A 20,061-nucleotide genomic window follows, 5' to 3' on the forward strand; every position below is an offset into this window, starting at 1 on the left:
TGTGCCCTGATCACACTGTAAAAAAACACGGTCTCTGCAGACACCCCAGGCTCCACAAACGGCAACAAAAACAAACTGGGCTAACCTGCACCACGAAACATAACAAACTGTTCCAGCCAATAACCGACAAGAAGGATTTGGGGGGTTAGTGCGCGGATGAGGAGGGTCTAGCTAGCCTCCGTTTTGTTTGACAATAGTTCGAACGTCAACAAGAAGAGACGTCACCCAGGATCGTTTAGAGAACCTTTAAGTAGTTTTGAAACCATTACTTTTACACTTTTACTTGAGTAAAAAGCTTGAGTTGATACTTCAACTTCTACAGAACTCTTTTTAAACCCTAGTATCTATACTTCTACTTGAGTAAGAAATGTGAATACTTTTGACACCTCTGCTAATAACTCACAACACATTCTATTTTTGTTCCTTGGAAAGATATAATTTCAGGAATATTACTTGGAAGAGCTTTGGATTTAAAAAAAAAAATTATTACTTTAGTTTTATGTATATTTAAAACCAGTTTAAGTTTACATAGACGAGACTGTCAATATCAAATGCTGATTGTAAATAATGAAGAGCTTGTGAAGCTGATGAAGCACAACAATAAATAGTGTCGTCTGCATAAAGATACATAGCATTGGGAATGTTATCACAAACAGTATTTGTATACAAGGAAAATAAAATGGGTCCAAGAACAGACCCCTGACGGACACCTTTAGAGACTGACAAAACAGATGAGGTACAATCCTTTAAAAGCACACACTGTGTTCTCGCCTGAAAGGTAGTTGCAAACCATTTGCATTTTCTGAGAGACCAATAATGGCAAGCCTTTTTAAAAGGATGTCATGGTAAACTGTGTCAAAACTCTTCGATAAATCAAGAAAAAAATCTGAACAATTAGTTTACAGTCTAAGGCATTAATAATATCACTAAACACTTTATAGCATCAGTGACAGTGCTATGCTGCTTTCTAAAACCAGACTGAGAAGGAGAAAGAGTATTGTTTAAATCCAGGAAAGTTGTTAATTGTTCATTCAGTAATTTCTCCAAAAGCTTAGATAAAACACACCGTTTAGATATTGGCCTATAATTGTTCAACTGCAGTGAATCCCCCCCTTTAAAAAGAGGAGAAACAAAAGCAGATCAGATCGTTGGGAGATTGCATTGGGAAATAGGAAGATGAAATAAATAAGTCAAGGGTTCGGCTGTAAGCTTTAAATAAAATGGTTCCAGCTTATCGGGCCCTGCAGACTTCCAACTGACTCCGGATTTTATGGACTTAAAACGGAATAGCAGAATAAATACTAGATTTAATAGTTTTTTGTTTTTTTTATCAAGATATAGGGAAAGAGAAGGGTAAACTAGGCATGATATGCCCTCAGCCTTAAAGCCCTATTCAGACGGGATTAACTTCACAAGGGTAGATGGAGTAATGTAATTTTACCACAGGACGTCTGAAATGTTAATGGCAAATTTGCACTGGATAATAAATCTCTGTAAAACTAGCAGAAGTGGGAGAAGTAACTCGATTTACTCAAATCTGTCCTAAATAATAAGCATTTGAATTTCCATACATACAATATTTAGATCACAGAAGACTTGCATGCGTGGTCAGTTCAGCTCAATATTTTGTAAAACAGAGACTTATGGCAAGCGAGCCTCTTATTTCAATTATATATATTTTTTGGTAAATACAGGTCAACTAGTTTAGGTACTAATATATAAAACAAAAATAAAAGTAAATCAAAACCAATCGTTTACAAGATTTAACTGCAGGAGGCGCAATGGCAAGGCATCTAACAGCGGAGAGTCTGCCTGGACAAGTCCACCAAACTGTTTGACATCTTCAGAAATCCCCTCCTGGAAACTCCTTAGGACTTGTTCATTTGGCAATCCCCTCATAATTCATTTAAGTTCTGGACATTCCTTTCGGACATGTTAACATAAAGCCTTTCGCCTCTTCGTCCTCCTTCTGACCTTTTCTTTGATGCATTCTGTGCCTCGTCCGCAAGACATACGACGACGGTAATGCTTGCATTTTCTTCTTTCTTTAGCAAAGCTCTTTCTAATACATATTTTGTTCCTCACTATACTTGTTAATAAATGCTTAAAACATTGAGTGTGGTATGTATTTCTTTATAAACCATTTTCTCAATAAATTGATCTTACAACAACAATTGCAGTGTCTTCTTCATAAACCACTTTCTCAATATATAGTTACAATGATTATTAAAGTGTCCTTCATTATATAACACTTTCTTAACAAATCGTTTAACAACAACCTCTGGTGTCTTGCTTTATAAAAACACTTGCATTATGTAAAGTTACAATTGTGTATAACACATAAGTACTTCATACACAAAAAGGCATAATTATAATACAAAAATTGCATATTCCATAACAGAATATCTTATTTATGTTCCTTTTGTAATATTGAAGAATAATCAATTCTACATTAGTATCAGTGCCCATTCTCTAAATCCTTTTGGTCAGAAGTTTTCTTGTTAGTTTTCTTTTGTACAAATGAGATTTTCATTCTAAGGATTACTTTGTCTTCTGGGTAAGTTCACACGGCCAAAACCATTCAATGTAATCCTATTTTAAAATGTTTTCCTCTGATATAAAGTCCGTTTTTTACTTCCTATAAGAAATTATCAAACCTTTAAAGTCCCCGTGAACCGGAAGTTGCAAACGACTTTTCTCCAGTGTTGTGACGTATTTCCGAAAGAAACGGAATACTAAATGAGGCAAAATAGTGGGCGTGGTTTTTTTTCCAACTAGCACCTGATTGGATATATAAAAGTAGGTGTTTCATTCAGAAATGGAGGCAGATCTTAACGCAAGTTTACAATCGGTTGTTGAGGATTACTCGCCGCCTGAAACACCGCCAGCAGTCCCCTTCTTGCAGCAGGAGGAGGAGGAAGATGAAGAAGAACAGGAGCACACGGAGGATCGTTTCGTCACGGGGGGAATCAGACCTTACATGTTTGAGCCGTTACATGCCCTGGAGGGTACGAATGGTCACCTGGACGTGGCGGCTCAGGAGCAAGTTCACACTCGCGAGCATCTCGATGTGTCCCAATGGTAACACTAATTGGAATTATAAAACTATTTTTCTTTGCTATTACTGCTGCAACATTAACCGTTATGTAAGGTACCTGCTTTTTATGTTTTCTTAAGTTTTTGAATGTTGTACATTGTCTAGAATAGTTGCCTACATCTATAATTGACAGATAATTAAGCTTACCACGATTAAACCACAACTTTTCATTTGTGAACTTAAACTGTACTATGCTTTCATTCAGGTGCTCCTGTGGCTACTGCCAGCACATGGACACTGGTCCTGAAAGACTATGTTGTAGGGAGGTTAGGCAGGTTTGTGACAGAACTGCAGAGAATGGGTATCATGTTATTAATCAGCCTATACATGACACAGCAGCTGAGTAGAACTGAAGATAGCAAACTCTATGACTTCAAAAAACCTTAACATTTGTAATACAGTGCCTATGTGTTAATACATTACATAACATATACTACAGTCTAGAATAAATTATTAATACTAGAGTAAAATAGTATAATACTAAATCTACATAATTGTTATATTATTTATTTTATATAGGTTGTTGATAAATGTGCAGAAGCAGAACTGCAACCTGGATGCATGACTGAACACCCAGGTTTTGAAGCGGTCTGCTTGAACCCATGGGTTCTTCAAGTTGAATATGCATCATTGGTCCAGTATTATGGTGACTATGACCAAGATGTTTTTACTATCGAAGAGTAAGTGAATAATCATATCTGCAACAGTCAGCAAAATGCATTATTATCTAGTTTCCTTTTTTGGTCTTTAGGCGATACCGTCACACCGCCTACAGGACCTTTGTCAGATGGTGTTGGGGCTACTTGGGAAGAAAAATACGTGTTGTCCTCCCATCATGTGTTGTTGTTAAAATAAGATCCACATTCACATCAGAGAGATACACAGGCTTCAAGCTACCTTCACTACATCGACAATAGCAAGTGATATGTATGTACTGCTGTATGTAATAAATAATGACAAAGGACTTCAATTACACTTGATGTTTCATTTATTACATTTTGAAGATTCATTTTAAAACACACACACACACACACACACACACACACACACACACACACACACACACACACACACACACACACACACTCACACACTCTCTCTCTCTCTCTCTCTCTCTCTCTCTCTCTCTCTCTCTCTCTCTCTCTCTCTCTCTCTAAACCTGCTCCTACTCCATCTGTGTAAAACGGGACCAGGGTCTGACGTCAGATTCCTGTAGGTCGGGCTTGTCAAAGGCAGCACATAAGTGGTCTGGAACATTCAGTTCATTAATCTGCGCTTGGTATGGGCCAGGATTGATGACCACCTCCTCAAAAAACAGTCTTAGCAGACTCTCCACGTAGTCTATAATGCAAAAAATACAATGAGCCTGGCATTTTTTTTACGTAGACATTTTTCGACAATTGGGATAAAACCACATTGAGGTCAATCAAACTGCATTTACCATAAACAATATGTAAAATGTAATGTACGTGTTAATTGAATATCTAATTTTGCAGAAGATCTACTTATTTTCCATATTTATTGTATGGTAACATTATCCTTTTATACTTACTGTAGGTTGGTGTTGTTTTTGTGTAGTGAAGGGAATGATCCCCCTTTTTGTATTTTGGCCATTTCACTTTGATAGACGGTTCGGCGCTCTGGTTGCATGCATACTCGCGATTGGAATTTTCATTATAGTGAAGAGCAGCAAGGTGCAACCTACATAGTTAGATTAAGAAATGAAAAGGATAAAATTGGTTAGGGGGGGGTTGTTTAAAGTGTGCTTAATTATGTGGATAAATTATGTATTTACAAATATAAGACAGTGTGACAGATGCACATTCAGCATTATTTATGAAATTAGAAAAAATTTAAACTGTCACACCTGTTCAACATTCCCACAAAAGAGAATGCCACATTTTTCGGAGCAAATTTCAATATAAGGCTATGGAAGCCTTCAACTGAGGAGGTCTGATGGTGAGGGCTCAGTTTTGACACGTCTTTCAGGAGTCGCTGGTTTATCATCAGGTCGCAAAACCGTTCACAAGCTTTAGTGCCTAATAAAGACAGCGAGTCCTTATCAACATATAACTGTAATGTAATTTTTATGGCTGGAAATATCGATATAGATTATTAAATCCCATTACATCTGTATATCACTATGTCACTTGAATTCAACAGACTGTTGTCAATCGTAACTTTTAATATTGTAGTCATTAAAAAAATCAATCGTTTCACTCTTAGCAGAATCAGTATTTTAGTTTTAGATTTCATTATTATAGTTTTTAGTATTTTTCAGTATTATAGTTTAAAGCATTATTTAAGAGATTTTTGTTTTTCCATAATGGAAATTAAAGGTATCTGAAATAGTTCAGAATAAATTTCAAAATCAAATTGAATTAAGATTAGAATTGAGTCAAGAGCTTGTAAATAGGAATTTAATCATAAAAACTTTTATCTTCATGGTTGTTACCTAATTGGGCTAATCATGTAGCATTAGGAATCAACAAAATCCTTACTTGGTGTCAGCCAAGCTCGCATCTCAAGAGGTGGGTGGGCGCAGACTGGGAATAAGTCGCTGTTATGATGGTGCACATTTTGCACGTGGTTGGTTACAGACTTCCACTTTTCCACGGCTTCTTCACCTGTCTTGGAAGAGGATGCACACCAGTAAAGGTGGTTTATGATACTTCTCCTCCAGGCCAGAACCTCTCCACAACTACGCTCTTTCCCTAGTGCATCGATCTTCTTGGCGAGACCTTAAGTAGCAATTACAGAAAATACAATTAATTAAAATATTATACTTTAATCAGTTCTTAAAACTTAGTTAAAGTTCATTTGTGCTTTTGTCACTTGAGTCACAATTTGTGATATTATGTTGCTGTTGTGTATATATCTGATTAATCTGAAATGCTGCCAAACAGTTACCCTTTGAGACATGCCAAGTATCAAAATAATGCTGGATGTCAGGTCGTTGCTCCCTCAGATACTTTTGTATCGAAGGATGCCGATCTGTGACGATTGCACCAACCCTTAACCCTGCTGATTCCAGGAACTGGAGGCTTCTCAAAAAACCTTCGCGTTCCATGCGTGGACTTGCACCCACTTCATTACTCTGAGAGATGAAAAAAAACCCTCAATTTAGCATACAAAAGACATGTTTTGAGATTTAAAAACCACCCGACATTTACACTTTTATCTTGACAGTTAATAGATACCATATAAACCAAGACAATGAGTATGTTTACATGCACAATATTTTTAAGTTTTGATAGTTATCAAAGTGTTGCTGTGTTTGTATACACACTCAATGTGAGAAAGCCATACACAACAATGCCATTATAGATTATTGCAGTGCCATAGTAAATTGCATTTTTACCTGGATTAACTGAATGTCCACCACCTTGTTGTCTTCCAGGTTCATCATCGTGTAGCTTCCATACTTGGCACAGTGTCCTTCAGGGGGAATCAGAGTAGAACAGAAAAAAGTTTAGGACGTTACTGGTTTATTGACCATGTTTTTCACATTGAACAACATTTTAATCCAATGTCTCTACAGTGTATTGTTGTTATTTTTCACTCAAAATGAACAAACCTGGGGAATCTGCTCTCATGTCACCACCCAAGACAACGGCCTTTCCAGAATGCCTTGCCATCTCCAGCATTGTGTTTTGTTCAGTCCTCCAGTGCCATAAAATTGTTGGCTGGAGAAAGTTCTTTTGATGATTAAAAAATGTCCTGGGACATATACATTCCAGACAGAGTGCTGACATTACCTGGAGGATATCACATTACATAAAATGTAATGATAAAAATATATAAAAGTATAAAAAAAATTTAACAATGAACAATTTATTTTGAAAAAATGTGTTTACACAAATAAAACCTTGTGGATCTGTATGAATGAAGCCCCACTGAATGCTACTGCTGCCGACAAATGCAAATTCCCAGCTGGTGTACTCTGGATGTGTGGCTGGCTGTTACATTTTGTTTTTTGGAGGCAGTGTGAACAGATCTTTGTGATTTTGAAGCAATACAATGTATATTATGAACAATATCCAATATGCCAATAATACAATAAATAAAATTGTTTATAACAATTTGTCAGTGCTACATGTATGATCACCTGCGTGATGGATACAAATGTCCCATTTACAAATTTCTCAAATGTGCAGATATGGCAGCATGCTTGACACTTCCGAAACAACTGTAGCAAATTGTCTTCATACACCATGTATTTCCTGGCTTTGTGTGGTGGTTGGCAAACCCTGGACAATCATAACTCAGAAAATCATATCATACTTTCTAACAAGGCATCTTGATTGATCATCTCAAACCTGACCTATATACCATGACATTTTTTAACATGTATGAAGTTTTTGTGATAACGACATTTAGACTTACTTTTCAATGCTCTCTTGAGTGACATCAGGCTCATAGGTGACATCTGAACACTGATTTGAGGTGTATGTTGAGCTCTCATCGAACACAGTGTCTTCCATTCGTGGCCTTTTAATTGGTGTTGAAGTGAGACACGGAGCTCCAATATCTGTACCAACACTCACACCAACAGAGTGGCCGAAAGGCTTCACCTGAACAGCTGAAATTTTCAACACACACATATGACAATCAAACACATGAAACAACACAAGAAGACTATTACCAGTTAATACAATGAAGATAAACATAGCTATTAGCCTATAACTTTACCTTTACTACGTCTTTTCTGCTTGTGGGTTTCCGTTTGAACTGACACATTTTTCAAAGATGGTGCATGACATTGACAGGCCACATCTCTTGTTAAGGGCTGTTAAACAGGAATTGCATTATGTTATGATGATATGGGTACAAGGGCAAAATATATTGTGCAGGACTGCCAACTTTTGACTTCAATTTGGAGTGAGAATTACGATTCAATTCATAAGCTTGAGATTCTGATCTTGATTCAATATCGATTCATTTGTATACAATACAATTTTTAATGTTGTAAATGTAAACTATACAGAGAAACCTGTCAGTTGGTATCAAAATTGACAACTTGTATACAATTATATGTCGATTTTTAAAATAATTGAGCAATTGCATGAGACATGATTCATTTCAATAAGTTGAACTAGATTTTTCAACATAAGTTACCATTTGTAAAGAGTAAGAGATGACCGTTATGTCGAATCTGTCTTGATTCGAGTGGTGATGTTGGTTTTTGGCGCGCACGCTCAAAAAACACGCGCACTAAACATTTATTTACTTTATTAAGCATAATATGATGGCAGCCCTGTATGATGATAAACGTCTCAAGAGCTTCGTTGTAGATAGTTCAACTTACCGTCAAAGTCTGTGAGGTACCAACGGTGTACACTGACGGGACCGCGTTATCTGTTAATGACAGATATCTCACAAACCCCATTTCGTGTTCTGTCCAATTTTTGAAGCATTCACGCGTGAAGTGCTTCGAGCACATCCGTGACCTCTCTGTTATCCCTCCTTCCTCGAAATGTAAAAAATCGAGCCATCTGGACCGTAACGAGGGAATTTTAGGGAATGGGAAAAGTGTTCCGTGACTGCCACAACCAAAAATGCACCTCCTCGCCATCTCTCCTTTCACACGCTGTCAATGCTCGCAAACACAACACACAGGCAGCCTGTGACTGTCTCTACTGTCAGTTGGGGGGGCGTGGTGACGGATGTTAAGCCGACACCTAAACCGTCAAACCTACGTCATCAGGGTCAGGTCCTCCAAGGCAGAGGGGAGGGGCATTTTCAGATTTTGATTAAAGATTACGAAGCCAAAACATTTTTTTGAGCGGATTGACTTGCATGGATGAATTTTTCACCACAAAACGATCAATTTAAGCAAACAAAGTAAGTATGTTCAATTTTGATTTCATGGGGACTTTAAACTCAAACATATAAAATCCTTGATTCTGTAAGGAACCTTTAATTTGTCATATTGACGAAATGTAATATTGTATTGATCTGTGTTGTCTAATTCAATCTCTCATTATGTGTGTATATCCCCCCTTGTTGTTTTTTTTTCTCCCTTTTCTCATTGTTAATGTCTACCTTTCATTTGCAATTAAAAAATAAATAAGAGTCTCTGCTACAAAACACACAGTAGGTGGCACTAATGCGAGCCGCCAATGAAGAAGAAGAAGAAGAAGAAGAAGAAGAGTCTTCTGAAGTGAGGAGACGAGAGCAGTTTACTTTACGGTATTTCTCATATTTAGACAACCATCACACACTGTTCTGGCGTCTTCTCACTTAAATAAATATTTAATGCAGCAGCGAGCATGAGGAGAATATGTTGAGTTCATTCAGACCTGAGCGATTTTGTGAGCTTTTTTATGTTTGTTTGTTTCGATGTTTGGAGTGAGAACTGTTACTGAATGTCGAGTCAAAAGTCAAAGTTTGAGATCTGTGAGGGGAATTGATGGTGATCGATCTCAAGTGTTGATGTCTCAAGTGTTGATGTTGCCGTTTTATATACTCTTTTGATACCTTTGGCAGATTTGTTAGTTAGGCTACTTTACATTGTTAAACAACAGAGGCTGCTAAATACTTTACATTGAGCCTATAATGAGCCACGTGAGACATTTTAGATTTACATAAATGTTAATAGATAAATATTTTGACACGAAAACATTGTATTGCTTTGTGCTGCTCTTTATTTTAAAAGGTTTTATGATCATTGTCAGTTTCTGTACTACAAAACTTTAACATTTTATTTACGTTACAGTGAATACATTATATTAATCATGTTTATATATTATGGTGTTGTAGGTTTGAGTGTCATTATTGTTTTTGTATTATTGTGTTTTAAGGTCATATTCTGATAAATTACAGTATTATCTTTCAATAGAGCACTTTTATACAACAGTTATTTCTGGTTCTCGAATCTTAATGTTAGTCTGGAGTCCTGTGCTGAAAATACTCTATATTTTGTCAAAAGTTTCTTCTTCTTTTTTTTTTTACCCAATTTATTATGCTGATGTCTAATGATCTCCTGTAAATTTCCTCTTAAATCTCATTTCATAGGTGTCAACAGACTTAAGTATTTATTTTTGCTGGGGAATTTCTTTTGTCTCATGCAAAAGTCTGTATACTATAATGGCAAGCAGAAACTAGGTCAAAGGGTTTGTGAGAATGGAAAAGTACCTAGAGAACACTGTGCGACATCTCGAGGAGGAGCAAAGAGATAACTGTACAGATTCCCATTGGCTACCTAGCGATAAGAAAAAGGTTGCAAGTCAGATGAACAGCTGCTATCTCACTTTGTTGCTTGTCCAATAAAGTTAATTCTTCTGAGACCTGAAACTTTCGACTGTGAGAGATTTATTTGAGACCCAAACCGAGGACTTGAATTTGTCACAGCACTTTCAACTGTTTTTCTTTACATTATTTATTTTTTCCAAGAATTGACATTACATAATTGTTCTCCAGAAGTATAAAAGCAAACTTAGTAACTGATATATTTTTGATTTTGTCAGATCAGCTCCTCCCCTTGCATTTCATCATCAGTGAAGCTCATCTCAAAGCAATTCACCCATACATGCTGAATATTCCCATCAGCTACAAGTGAAGACGAGCATCAGAGCATCAGGAAGAGCTGAAATCTGCAAAGACTGAGTTTATTAAAGAGGACAGTGAGAACACGAGTGATCCAGAACCTGCAGAATGAAACATCCTGAAGATCCTGAAGAACAAAGAGGTTGGTGTTTATTCTTCATTCATTCATGATTCTGAAGAACATTCATGTTAGAAACATTCAAGCACTTCATCACTTTTAGACAAACAGTTAAACTAAGAAATGAGTACAGAATGTTGTACAGAATCTGCTTCTCAATGTTTTGCAACTGTTACAAACATTTCTCAATATAGTTTAGGGTACAACTATGTTAAGTAGTGATGGCTGAAGTAAAATTATTATTATTATTATTATTAAACGTGACCTGGGGCTAAATTCTTAAAGACTGCAGTTTCGATAAGCTCCGACATTACCGGTTCTGCTGTTGGTACTAGAGAAAATTGAAAAAAAGATACGTATTATTTATTACTGCTATGTAGGCGTTATATTGACAGCCGTTTCTATATGCGATAAGATAAAATTATTTGTCTGTGATCCATTTTTGCTATTTTCAATCCAGTAGAGAGAGATCTCTCACGCTGAGTTACAGCGCGCACAACACGAATCCCTGCTTAATAAGTGACGATAGATGAGAGAACTAACATTCAAACATCCGGTTACACTTTAAGCCTGTGATATTAATCTCTTTTTATTTTTTTCCGATTTCAATTTTGGCTTCAAAGGATTATAAAATAATAAATTATAAAACACCGGACGATTGCGCCAATTATGTGAATAAAACAACTAAAGGCAAAGAGAAAATTACAGCTCTTTAATGAATAATTTTAGCTTTGATAAACATGAATCTATTATAGGGACAACTACGCTATGTTATTTTACATTTGAACACTTTATAAGCTTTCTTTTGTTGACTATATTACCTGAACAGTAATGTTAATAGACCTTCCTGAAATTAAACTGCATTTCATTTGTATCTTTGTTTATTGTATATTTATTGAATCTATTTTACCATTTGATTGTACTTTGCTTCATTGTTCTTGTTCTTATTGTATCTTATCTTATAACCGAGGAACTACATTGTTTGCCGGAAGAATAATATTTTTACCAATATGGTTATATTTTATTTTATTTGCTTTGTTTTATTTAATGAAACCTTGCTATGTACATGGAATAACTGATTTATAAAAGCAAAAAGCCTTTTTTTTTATCGCTTTAGTGTAAATATGTTATGCCTCACTGTTGTGTTTAAGCTTGTGCACCAAAACAATGATCATATTCGCATTTAGAAGATATGAGCATTAAATTCTCTCACTTCCACCGATATGTGTAAGGGTCAAACAGGTCAAATTAGCTCAAAGGGAATTATGAATTAATTTATAGGGTATTTTGAAAGAGTCATTCATTTGCGGCCGAGCAAATTACTCGTCCAGCGTTCATTTGAACGGGCCATAACTATCAGCTCTGCAGCGGATATAAATATCCAGACTAGTGAAACACTACAGGTGAAACTCGAAAAATTAGAATATCATGCAAAAGTTATCATTTTGATGATTATGGCTTACAGCTTATGAAAACCCCAAATTCAAAATCTCAAAAAATTAGAATATTACATGAAATCAGTAAAAAAAAAGGATTTTAAATACAGAAATGTCGGCCCTCTGAAAAGTGTAATCATGCATACAGTTATATACTAAATAGATTAGTTTCACCTTTTAATCTGAATTACTGAAATACATGAAATGCAAATAAAGATTGCATTGACTCTATCACTCACCTATAAAGATTGCACTGAAATGCAAAGAGTTTTGCATGATATTCAAATTTTTCGAGTTTCACCTGTATTTATTAGCACGTTAACACGGATAGCAGTTTAAACCATTAAATTCGTAAGCACATTACACAAGAACAATTCTCTTTAAAGTACAAACAATACTTTATTGATTTTTCTAACACATAAAACTATTAACACAAACACGCACGCACACATATTCCTACGTGTTGCGGAAAGAAAAGAAGCGAGGAAAGAATGAGTTTTAAGAGTGAGATGATGAAATCTTCTAGCAATATATCCACTTATAAGACATGACCTGAACGAAACATCTATTATTAATTTAACCCATTATTAATCAATCGCTTCTTTGGCGGGTTATTACGTTTTATATCAAACCACCAGTTCAGTTGAGAGTCTGGAGGCTACTTGCTTGTCTTCGCGTTTCCTTTGGGGATTCCTTTTGTCGGGTAAAAGGGTTCGTCGTCTCCTGTGTCTGGATTGATGTCTTGGACGGCCATTCACGTGATGTGTTGGCGGATGGATGGAAAGTCTTTGAAGTTGGAAGCGGGCTTTGCAGTCGAATCGTTGACTGAAACTTTGCAGCAAAACTTAACTTAGAACCGACACTCTCAAAGGAAAAGAAAAGTAACTAAGTAAGAGAAAGAAAAACAAGAGTAGTTAGATGGCTTGAAAGAAGCAGTTTAACCCATGTGCTTCTGGTCTTTTGTCTGCTCGTCTACATGGTTACTCTGAATCTGTATGTCTGCTCATCTACATGTCAGGAGCCTCATTTATAACCGTTGTGTACAAACAAAACAGACCCTGAAAGAGGCGTACGCCACTGCCGACGCATGGGTAGTGATTTATAAAAACAAACTTAACTGGAAGATTTGCGCAACTTCACGCAAACTCTGACCCATGTGTACGAACGTTTTGGAGACGGAGCAGTTCAGCGACACTAGTAGTGATCTGGAGTTAAACGAATTTTATTTCTAAAAGTGATTAAAAAGACGAAGTCCCTTATGGCGCAGTGGATAAGACACATGTCTTTGGTGTGTGAGACCGGGGTTCAAATCCACTGTGAGACACCAATGTGTCCCTGAGCAAGACACTTAACCCCTAGTTGCTCCAGAGGCGTGCGACCTCTGAAATATAGCAATTGTAAGTCGCTTTGGATAAAAGCGTCAGCTAAATGAATAAATGTAAATGTACATGAAGCAAATATCCCTTTCAGGGGCGTCATGCACTTATTTTTTTTAAAGGGGGCACAGTGTGCACAACATACAGAAACATGTGCCCGTTAATACAGATATTACAAGGAATGTAATAACTTTCTAGTTCTTTCTTAATGAGATCTCGTTTGATGTAATTCTCCCTGGCCTGTCGATCTTTTGGGATAATGAAGTTTGATTCTTCTTCTAAAAAGGCAAAGCATAATGCAACATGAATTAGTCTAATCAAACATTAATAAACAATTCATCCCCTGTTTATGAATAACCAAGTTACCCTTTCCTACCTTGTACAGCGACAGTCTGGCCGCTCTCACTTACACCATCGGCCTCCATCCCTCCTCCTATCTGACTGCTAACTACAGTAACATAGGTAGAAGATCAATTATTAGAAAATATTCATTCATGCTAACACTTTCTAAAAGTCCCTTTTGTTACATGAGTTAATGAGTTAGGAATCTTACAGCATTTACTAACTTTCTTATTAAAAAATTCATTTTTGGCGTACGCCATTTTTGGTTTTCTGGCGCACGTACACTTTTAGTAAGGATCAGTTTTATAAATGAGACCCCTGGTCTGTATCGTCTTCTAATCATGCATTATCTGTGGTGTTTTACCTTCCAGCTCCAGCAGAGAGAACAGTTTAGAAATGAGTCCTATTATAAGAGTACGATACATTTCACACAGATTTCAATCCAGCCATCTTCTGAGCATATGATCTGATAGGAAACAAGATACACTTTCAGTATGCCATCTAATAGACATCTAATAACAATTGCTTGACTTCACATATATAGGTTGTAGACATGATATAGAATTATGCAGTGTGGTGGCAAACAAAATTATTTCACTAAATAAGAGACAAACATTTCCCAATTGTCTTTGATGAGGTTTATTTTCTTGCAAGAAAAGGCCAGCAGTCATACCGTCACACAGAGTGATTATATAGTGAAGGGAGGGCATCCTTCCTACTTTATAGTCTTGACTCCCAGAATGTTATCTTTCTAGGCCAATGATGGTATTTCAACCATATGTGGAACATTCTTAGACTTGTTCATCATACAGTATTTTATGCTTGAGTGGAGGCTCTCCTGTCACGTACCAACACTGTTTAACCATTCCAATACAATTATAGAATAAGGATTGTGTTTGCACTTTTACTGTCATATGATGGTTACACACATCTTAAAGATCAAATTTATTCCACAGCAGTCAAACTATGTTTGATCATAAGTCGGTCTAGCATCGTTCCTTGGAATTATTTAATGCATTTCAATATGTAAAGTCTGAATCTCAGTGGGTTTTAAGAGATTTCAACTATGTGGTAAGAGGGTTCGTTCGAAGGTCTCTAAGAAGATGGATGCCTGTTTTATCTCTGGTGGGAGCTGCTATCTTGGTCGGTCTCAAGCTGTGCCATCTCTGATCCAATCCGTCTTTTCTAAACTACCTAACATTGGCAATGTTTTTCCTTTAGCTAGGGTCATCTCTTTGAAGCTTGCATGGCCTTGAAATACTTATCTAGGGGGTTCGTTAGTTAGCCCAGACTGACTGGAGCCCACTTCATTTATGGTCCTAGATTGTTGATTTAATTGAACAAATTATTCAAACATTTAAGTATTAAGAGTTCAAGTTCATTTTCTCAATATAAGTTATCACATGGAAAACAATTTAGTTCAATTTAGTAACATTTTATTGTTATTCTAATTTGTTTCCAAAATGTAGTTCTTTGACCAAATTCTGTGATTAAATTTGTTTTATATGTTTTCTTCTCATATAAATTGTTCCAGGTTGAGAACATTTTACCTTTAATTGTCTGGTGACATAATTTGTGGTCAAAATGATTCAAGCATCATGCATGGAGCTCTCTGGCTCGCATTTGTTTTGCTCACGGATATTAGGTATTGTGTGTCAATCCTAATATCGTGACCTTGACCCTTATGGGTAGACAGGGATTTTACCTAATAAAAGAAGGAAAGGAACAAGTAAAACAAAACAAACCCGTTGAGTGTTTGGTAGGCGATTACTAACAACTACTGTTGTGCAGCTAATGTGTGCTTAGCTAATAACGTAATGAGAGGTGTTCTACTAGTTGAGTGGATAGTAGGCATGTGACAAGACACTTATTTAAATTATAGCATACAAAAAGAGAAAAAAATGTAAAGAAGTAAAGTTACATTTGTTTAGTTGGTGTGATTGTTAAATAAAGTGCTCACAGTCCCGCAGATTATGTGCACTGCACTTTGCTTTTTTTGCCAGCGGAACATTTTTGTACACAGTTGGGGATGCAGAGAATATCAGCAAAGCATCGTTTCTCTCTCTCTCTCTCTCTCTCTCTCTCTCTCTCTCTCTCTCTCTCTCTCTCTCTCTCTCTCTCTCTCTCTCTCTCTCTCTCTCTCTCTCCCTCTCTCCCTCCCTCTCTCCCTTTAACCAGACTGACACAATCACGTTAGTTTGGACTCATTAGGTTTCATCATCGTCTGCCTTTGTCTCTCATTTGTTGTCACGGACACTAATTATGTTCAGCTTTGCACTCATCAATCGCTTTCATTATCACCTGTATATATGTTCCGTTCTGTTTCAGTTCAATGTTCGTTCGGTATTGTCTATTGTGGATATGTTGTATGTTGCTCTGTTCATTTGGATTACCAGTTGGATTCATTAAATATTACCTTATTGCCCTCATCTTCATCTGACCATGACACAAACTCATGCCTTTGAAAACAGTTTTATAGAATAGGAGCATGGCATAGGTGACATGATTCATTACAACATTTTTTTTTAATATGATTGGTTCTTTATATGTATAATTCAGCAAATCCTTCTGTTAGGTAAAAGCAAATCTGGATTTCTTGATTACTTCAGCTTGTTACTCAAAGGCATGGGATTATATACAGGTGAAACTCGAAAAATTTGAATATCGTGCAAAAGTTCATTTATTTTAGTAATTCAACTTAAAATGTGAAACTAATATATTATATAGACTCATTACATGCAAAGTGAGATATTTCAAACCTTTATTTGTTAAAATTGATGATTATGGCTTACAGCTAATGAAAACCCTAAATTCAAAATCTCAGAAAATTTGCAATCCCATCCATAATCCTCCGCCACAGTGTAATCTTGAGGAGGTTGCCCTCCCCCAGTTTTCCTTATTTCACATTTTTTTCAGTTTGCTGCAAACAAGTGTTTGTGATTAAATGTTCACAAAAATAATAAAAGGTTTTGGTAAATACTCACCACTTTGAATTATACAGTCATGGTCAGAATTAATGGCACCCCTGGTAAATATGATCAAAACTGGCTGTAAAATATAAATCTGCATCGTTTATCCTTTTGATCTTTCATTCAAAAAATTGCCAAAAATCTAACCTTTCATTGAAGTAAAAGAATTGAAAGTGGGGGGGAAATCACATTATGAAATAAATGTTTTTCTCCAAAACACGTTGGCCACAATTATTGGTACCCCTAGAATTTTTTACGAGTAAAATATCTCTGAAGTATATTCCCATTAATGTTTACCTTTTTTTAGCTCACCAGGGTGACTAGGAACATGAAACTGTCTAGCTTTGACTTCTTCTTTCACAGGAGTTTAAATATGAGGAAACACAAAGGCCAAATTCCCTTATGCATCCATCACAATGAGTAAAACCAAAGAATATAGTTCTGATGTGCATCAAAAGATTGTTGAGCATCACAAAATAGAAAGTGGCTGTAAGAAAATAGCTAAAGAATTGAAAATCCCCATTTTGACCATCAGGGCAATAACTAGGAAGTTACAATCAACTAAAGATGTTATGAATCTGCCAGGAAGAGGATGTGTGTCTATGTTGTCTTAATGCACGGTGAGGAGGAGACGTTGAGTGGCCAGAGACTCTTCAAGCATCACAGATGGAGAATTGCAGAGATTACTTGAGTCTTGGGGTCAGAAAGCCTATTAAAAAAAAATCAAACAACCCCTACATCACCACATGTTGTTTGGGAGGGTTTCTAGAAAAATCCTCCTCGCTCGTCCAAAAACAAACTCCAGCATATTCAGTTGTCAGAATGACTGGAACTTTAAACGGCACAGGGTTCTGTGGTCAGATGAAACTAAAAAAAGAGCTTTTTGGCAGCCAACACGCTAGATGGGTTTGGTGCACACAAGGATAAAAATAACCCCATGTGTACAATTTAATGTACCATTGGATCTTTAATGTTGTGGGCATATTTTTCTGCTGGAGGTCCTGGACTTCTTGTTCAGATACATGGCATCGTGGATTCTATCAAATATCAACAGATAAAAAATCAAAACCTGGCGTCTTCTGGTAGAAATCTTATAATGGGCCATGTTTGGATCTTCCATCTGGACAACGATCCAAAACAAATATCAAAATCAACACAAAAATGTGTTAAAGAGCACAAAATGAAGCTTCTGCCATGACCGTCCCAGTTCCCTGACCTGATGAGTGGAGTGAACCGAAGAGGAGAAGCACCAACATGGATCTGGGAATCTACAGGATCTGGAGAGATTCTGTAGGGAGGAATGGTCTCTTATCTCCTGTCAGGTGTTCTCCAAACTCATCAGACATTATAGGAGAAAACTCAGAGCTGTTATCTTAAAAAAAGGAGATTGCAAAAAGTATTTAATAAAAGGGTTCCAATAATTGTGGCCAACGTGTTTTGGAGAAAAACATTTATTTCATAATGTAATTTCCCCTCCACTTTCAATTCTTTTACTTCAATGAAAGGTTAGATTTTTGGCAATTTTTTCAATGAAAGATCAAAAGGATAAACGATGCAGATTTATTTTTTTACAGCCAGTTTTGTTCATATTTAGCAGGGGTGCCATTAATTCTGACCATGACTGTATTTTTATATTTTGTCTTGATCTACTGCCAAGAACGTTTGAAGTTGGGGTAACATCTAAAAATCAATGAATATCAATCTTTCACAGGCTGTAATAGCCTATACATTCACTTACACACACACACACACACACACACACACACACACACACACACACACACACACACACACACACACACACACACACACACACACACACACACGTATGTATATATCAGCACGAATACACACATTTTCATTTTAGCATTTAATAAATGTTTAATATGATTAGCAGGGACGTGCACAGGGGGGTTGCTCAGGTTGCCCGGGCAACTGCCCATATGCCCTTCTCGACTCAGGTTGCCCTTCCGAGAAAAAAATTAGAAAATCGTACAATGGCTGCAGAATTTCACATAGGCCTAGATAAAAATTTTTTTTATTTTTTTTAAATCGCAAAGCCTCATTCACTTCCATTCGTGCACCGAAAGTGAAAGTCAGTAAGGGAAGGGCAAACTGTTTACGTGGCTGCAGCGCTGCACGCGACCGGTGCGTAAGACCCCACAAATTACTTAAGGCCCCGCCTCCATCTCGTGTCATAGCGTGTCAATTAATGTGTACAACATCCATGACAAAATGAAGCGAAACTATCCTTCTGGTCACGAAAAGATGAAGAAGAAAAAACCCATGAGAGTGAATTGCGGGAACAACAATCAGGTAAACTTGTGTTCTCTCCTCTCTAAGTTTGATGTCAACAAAGTTTGATGTTTTTCGGTCTTGCTAACCTAGCTGGGCAGGCAGTGCATCTCTTGCATCACTTTGTGCCTGACAAAAGTGAGAGTAAAATAAAAAAATTTATTACGTTTGTTTTTGATAAACGACAAAGTGCAACGGTGTTTGTTTACTGCAGCTCGGAAAACATAACCGCGTCGCGTGTGTTATCGTGCGTTCATATGCGCGTGCACGAAATGAAACTCGCATTTTTCAAGCAGAAATATGTGGAGACCAGACATACTGTACAATACATGCACGTGAATGATGGCACTCCCAATCAAAGTCACATTTATAAAACAAGAAACTGATTATCTAGTCTCAGTGTAGTTAAAAACTCTAAACAACTGCACTAATTATGCAAGATAGAAAGCAATGTATTGACAATTTGACATTGATTGACTATTGATTTATAGGCTATATTGAATTTAAAATGTTGATTAGCTGGACATACTGGTCAATATGGATGCAAATCCCTCAGTAAATAATAACCATAAATCAAGAATTGCTTCAACATGCATAATAATAAATAAATAAAAATCATACTGATGCCGAAAATACCCAGGCTGTAGAGAGAACCAAAGTTAATCCCAAAAGCCAAAGCTCAGGGTTATAATTTATTATTTTCTTCTTATTTATGTTTACGTTAATATTCACTTGTTATGTCAACATTCTATAGAAAATACTCTATTCAATAAATATTGTTTGTTTGAACCTCATTCTGTTCTATATTGTTGTACTTATTCTTTGACTGTTTTGTTTCAAGGAGGGAGGATTGTATTGGGAGCACTGAAGTGTCAGGTGT

At 36.5% G+C, this 20,061-nt stretch overlaps 4 protein-coding genes across 8 annotated transcripts in view; 2 read left to right on the forward strand and 2 right to left on the reverse strand.

Annotated features, from left to right (window-relative positions):
- The window catches only part of LOC143711142 (uncharacterized), a 376,270-nt gene that overhangs the window by 119,843 nt on the left and 236,366 nt on the right, over positions 1-20,061 (reverse strand). The window lies entirely within an intron of this gene.
- The window catches only part of LOC143711160 (uncharacterized), a 312,783-nt gene that overhangs the window by 40,584 nt on the left and 252,138 nt on the right, over positions 1-20,061 (forward strand). The window lies entirely within an intron of this gene.
- On the reverse strand, positions 4,068-8,738 carry LOC143711093 (uncharacterized). The gene is made up of 12 exons (XM_077202417.1): positions 8,406-8,738; positions 7,790-7,886; positions 7,484-7,679; positions 7,206-7,347; positions 6,966-7,094; positions 6,675-6,855; positions 6,459-6,535; positions 6,008-6,194; positions 5,599-5,838; positions 4,965-5,136; positions 4,650-4,798; positions 4,068-4,438 (listed from the first exon to the last, which is right to left on the reverse strand). Exons 1-12 carry the CDS (start codon positions 8,670-8,672, stop codon positions 4,263-4,265), a joined length of 2,013 nt encoding a protein of 670 aa, XP_077058532.1. The 5' UTR covers positions 8,673-8,738; the 3' UTR covers positions 4,068-4,262.
- LOC143711084 (uncharacterized) overlaps positions 9,010-20,061 on the forward strand; it is a 276,637-nt gene continuing 265,585 nt past the window's right edge. Inside the window, exons 1-2 of one of the 2 annotated variants that reach the window (XR_013194735.1) lie at positions 9,010-9,289; positions 10,567-10,787. The gene's annotated coding sequence lies outside the window, so the exon portion shown is untranslated. The remainder of the gene's footprint in view (positions 9,290-10,566; positions 10,788-20,061) is intronic. The other variant, XR_013194736.1, reaches the window with a different exon arrangement.

Source organism: Siphateles boraxobius, unplaced genomic scaffold (genome assembly GCF_051911475.1).
Source record: "Siphateles boraxobius isolate OS27281-9 unplaced genomic scaffold, OSU_SipBor_1 49, whole genome shotgun sequence".
Taxonomy (NCBI): Eukaryota; Metazoa; Chordata; class Actinopteri; order Cypriniformes; family Leuciscidae; genus Siphateles; species Siphateles boraxobius.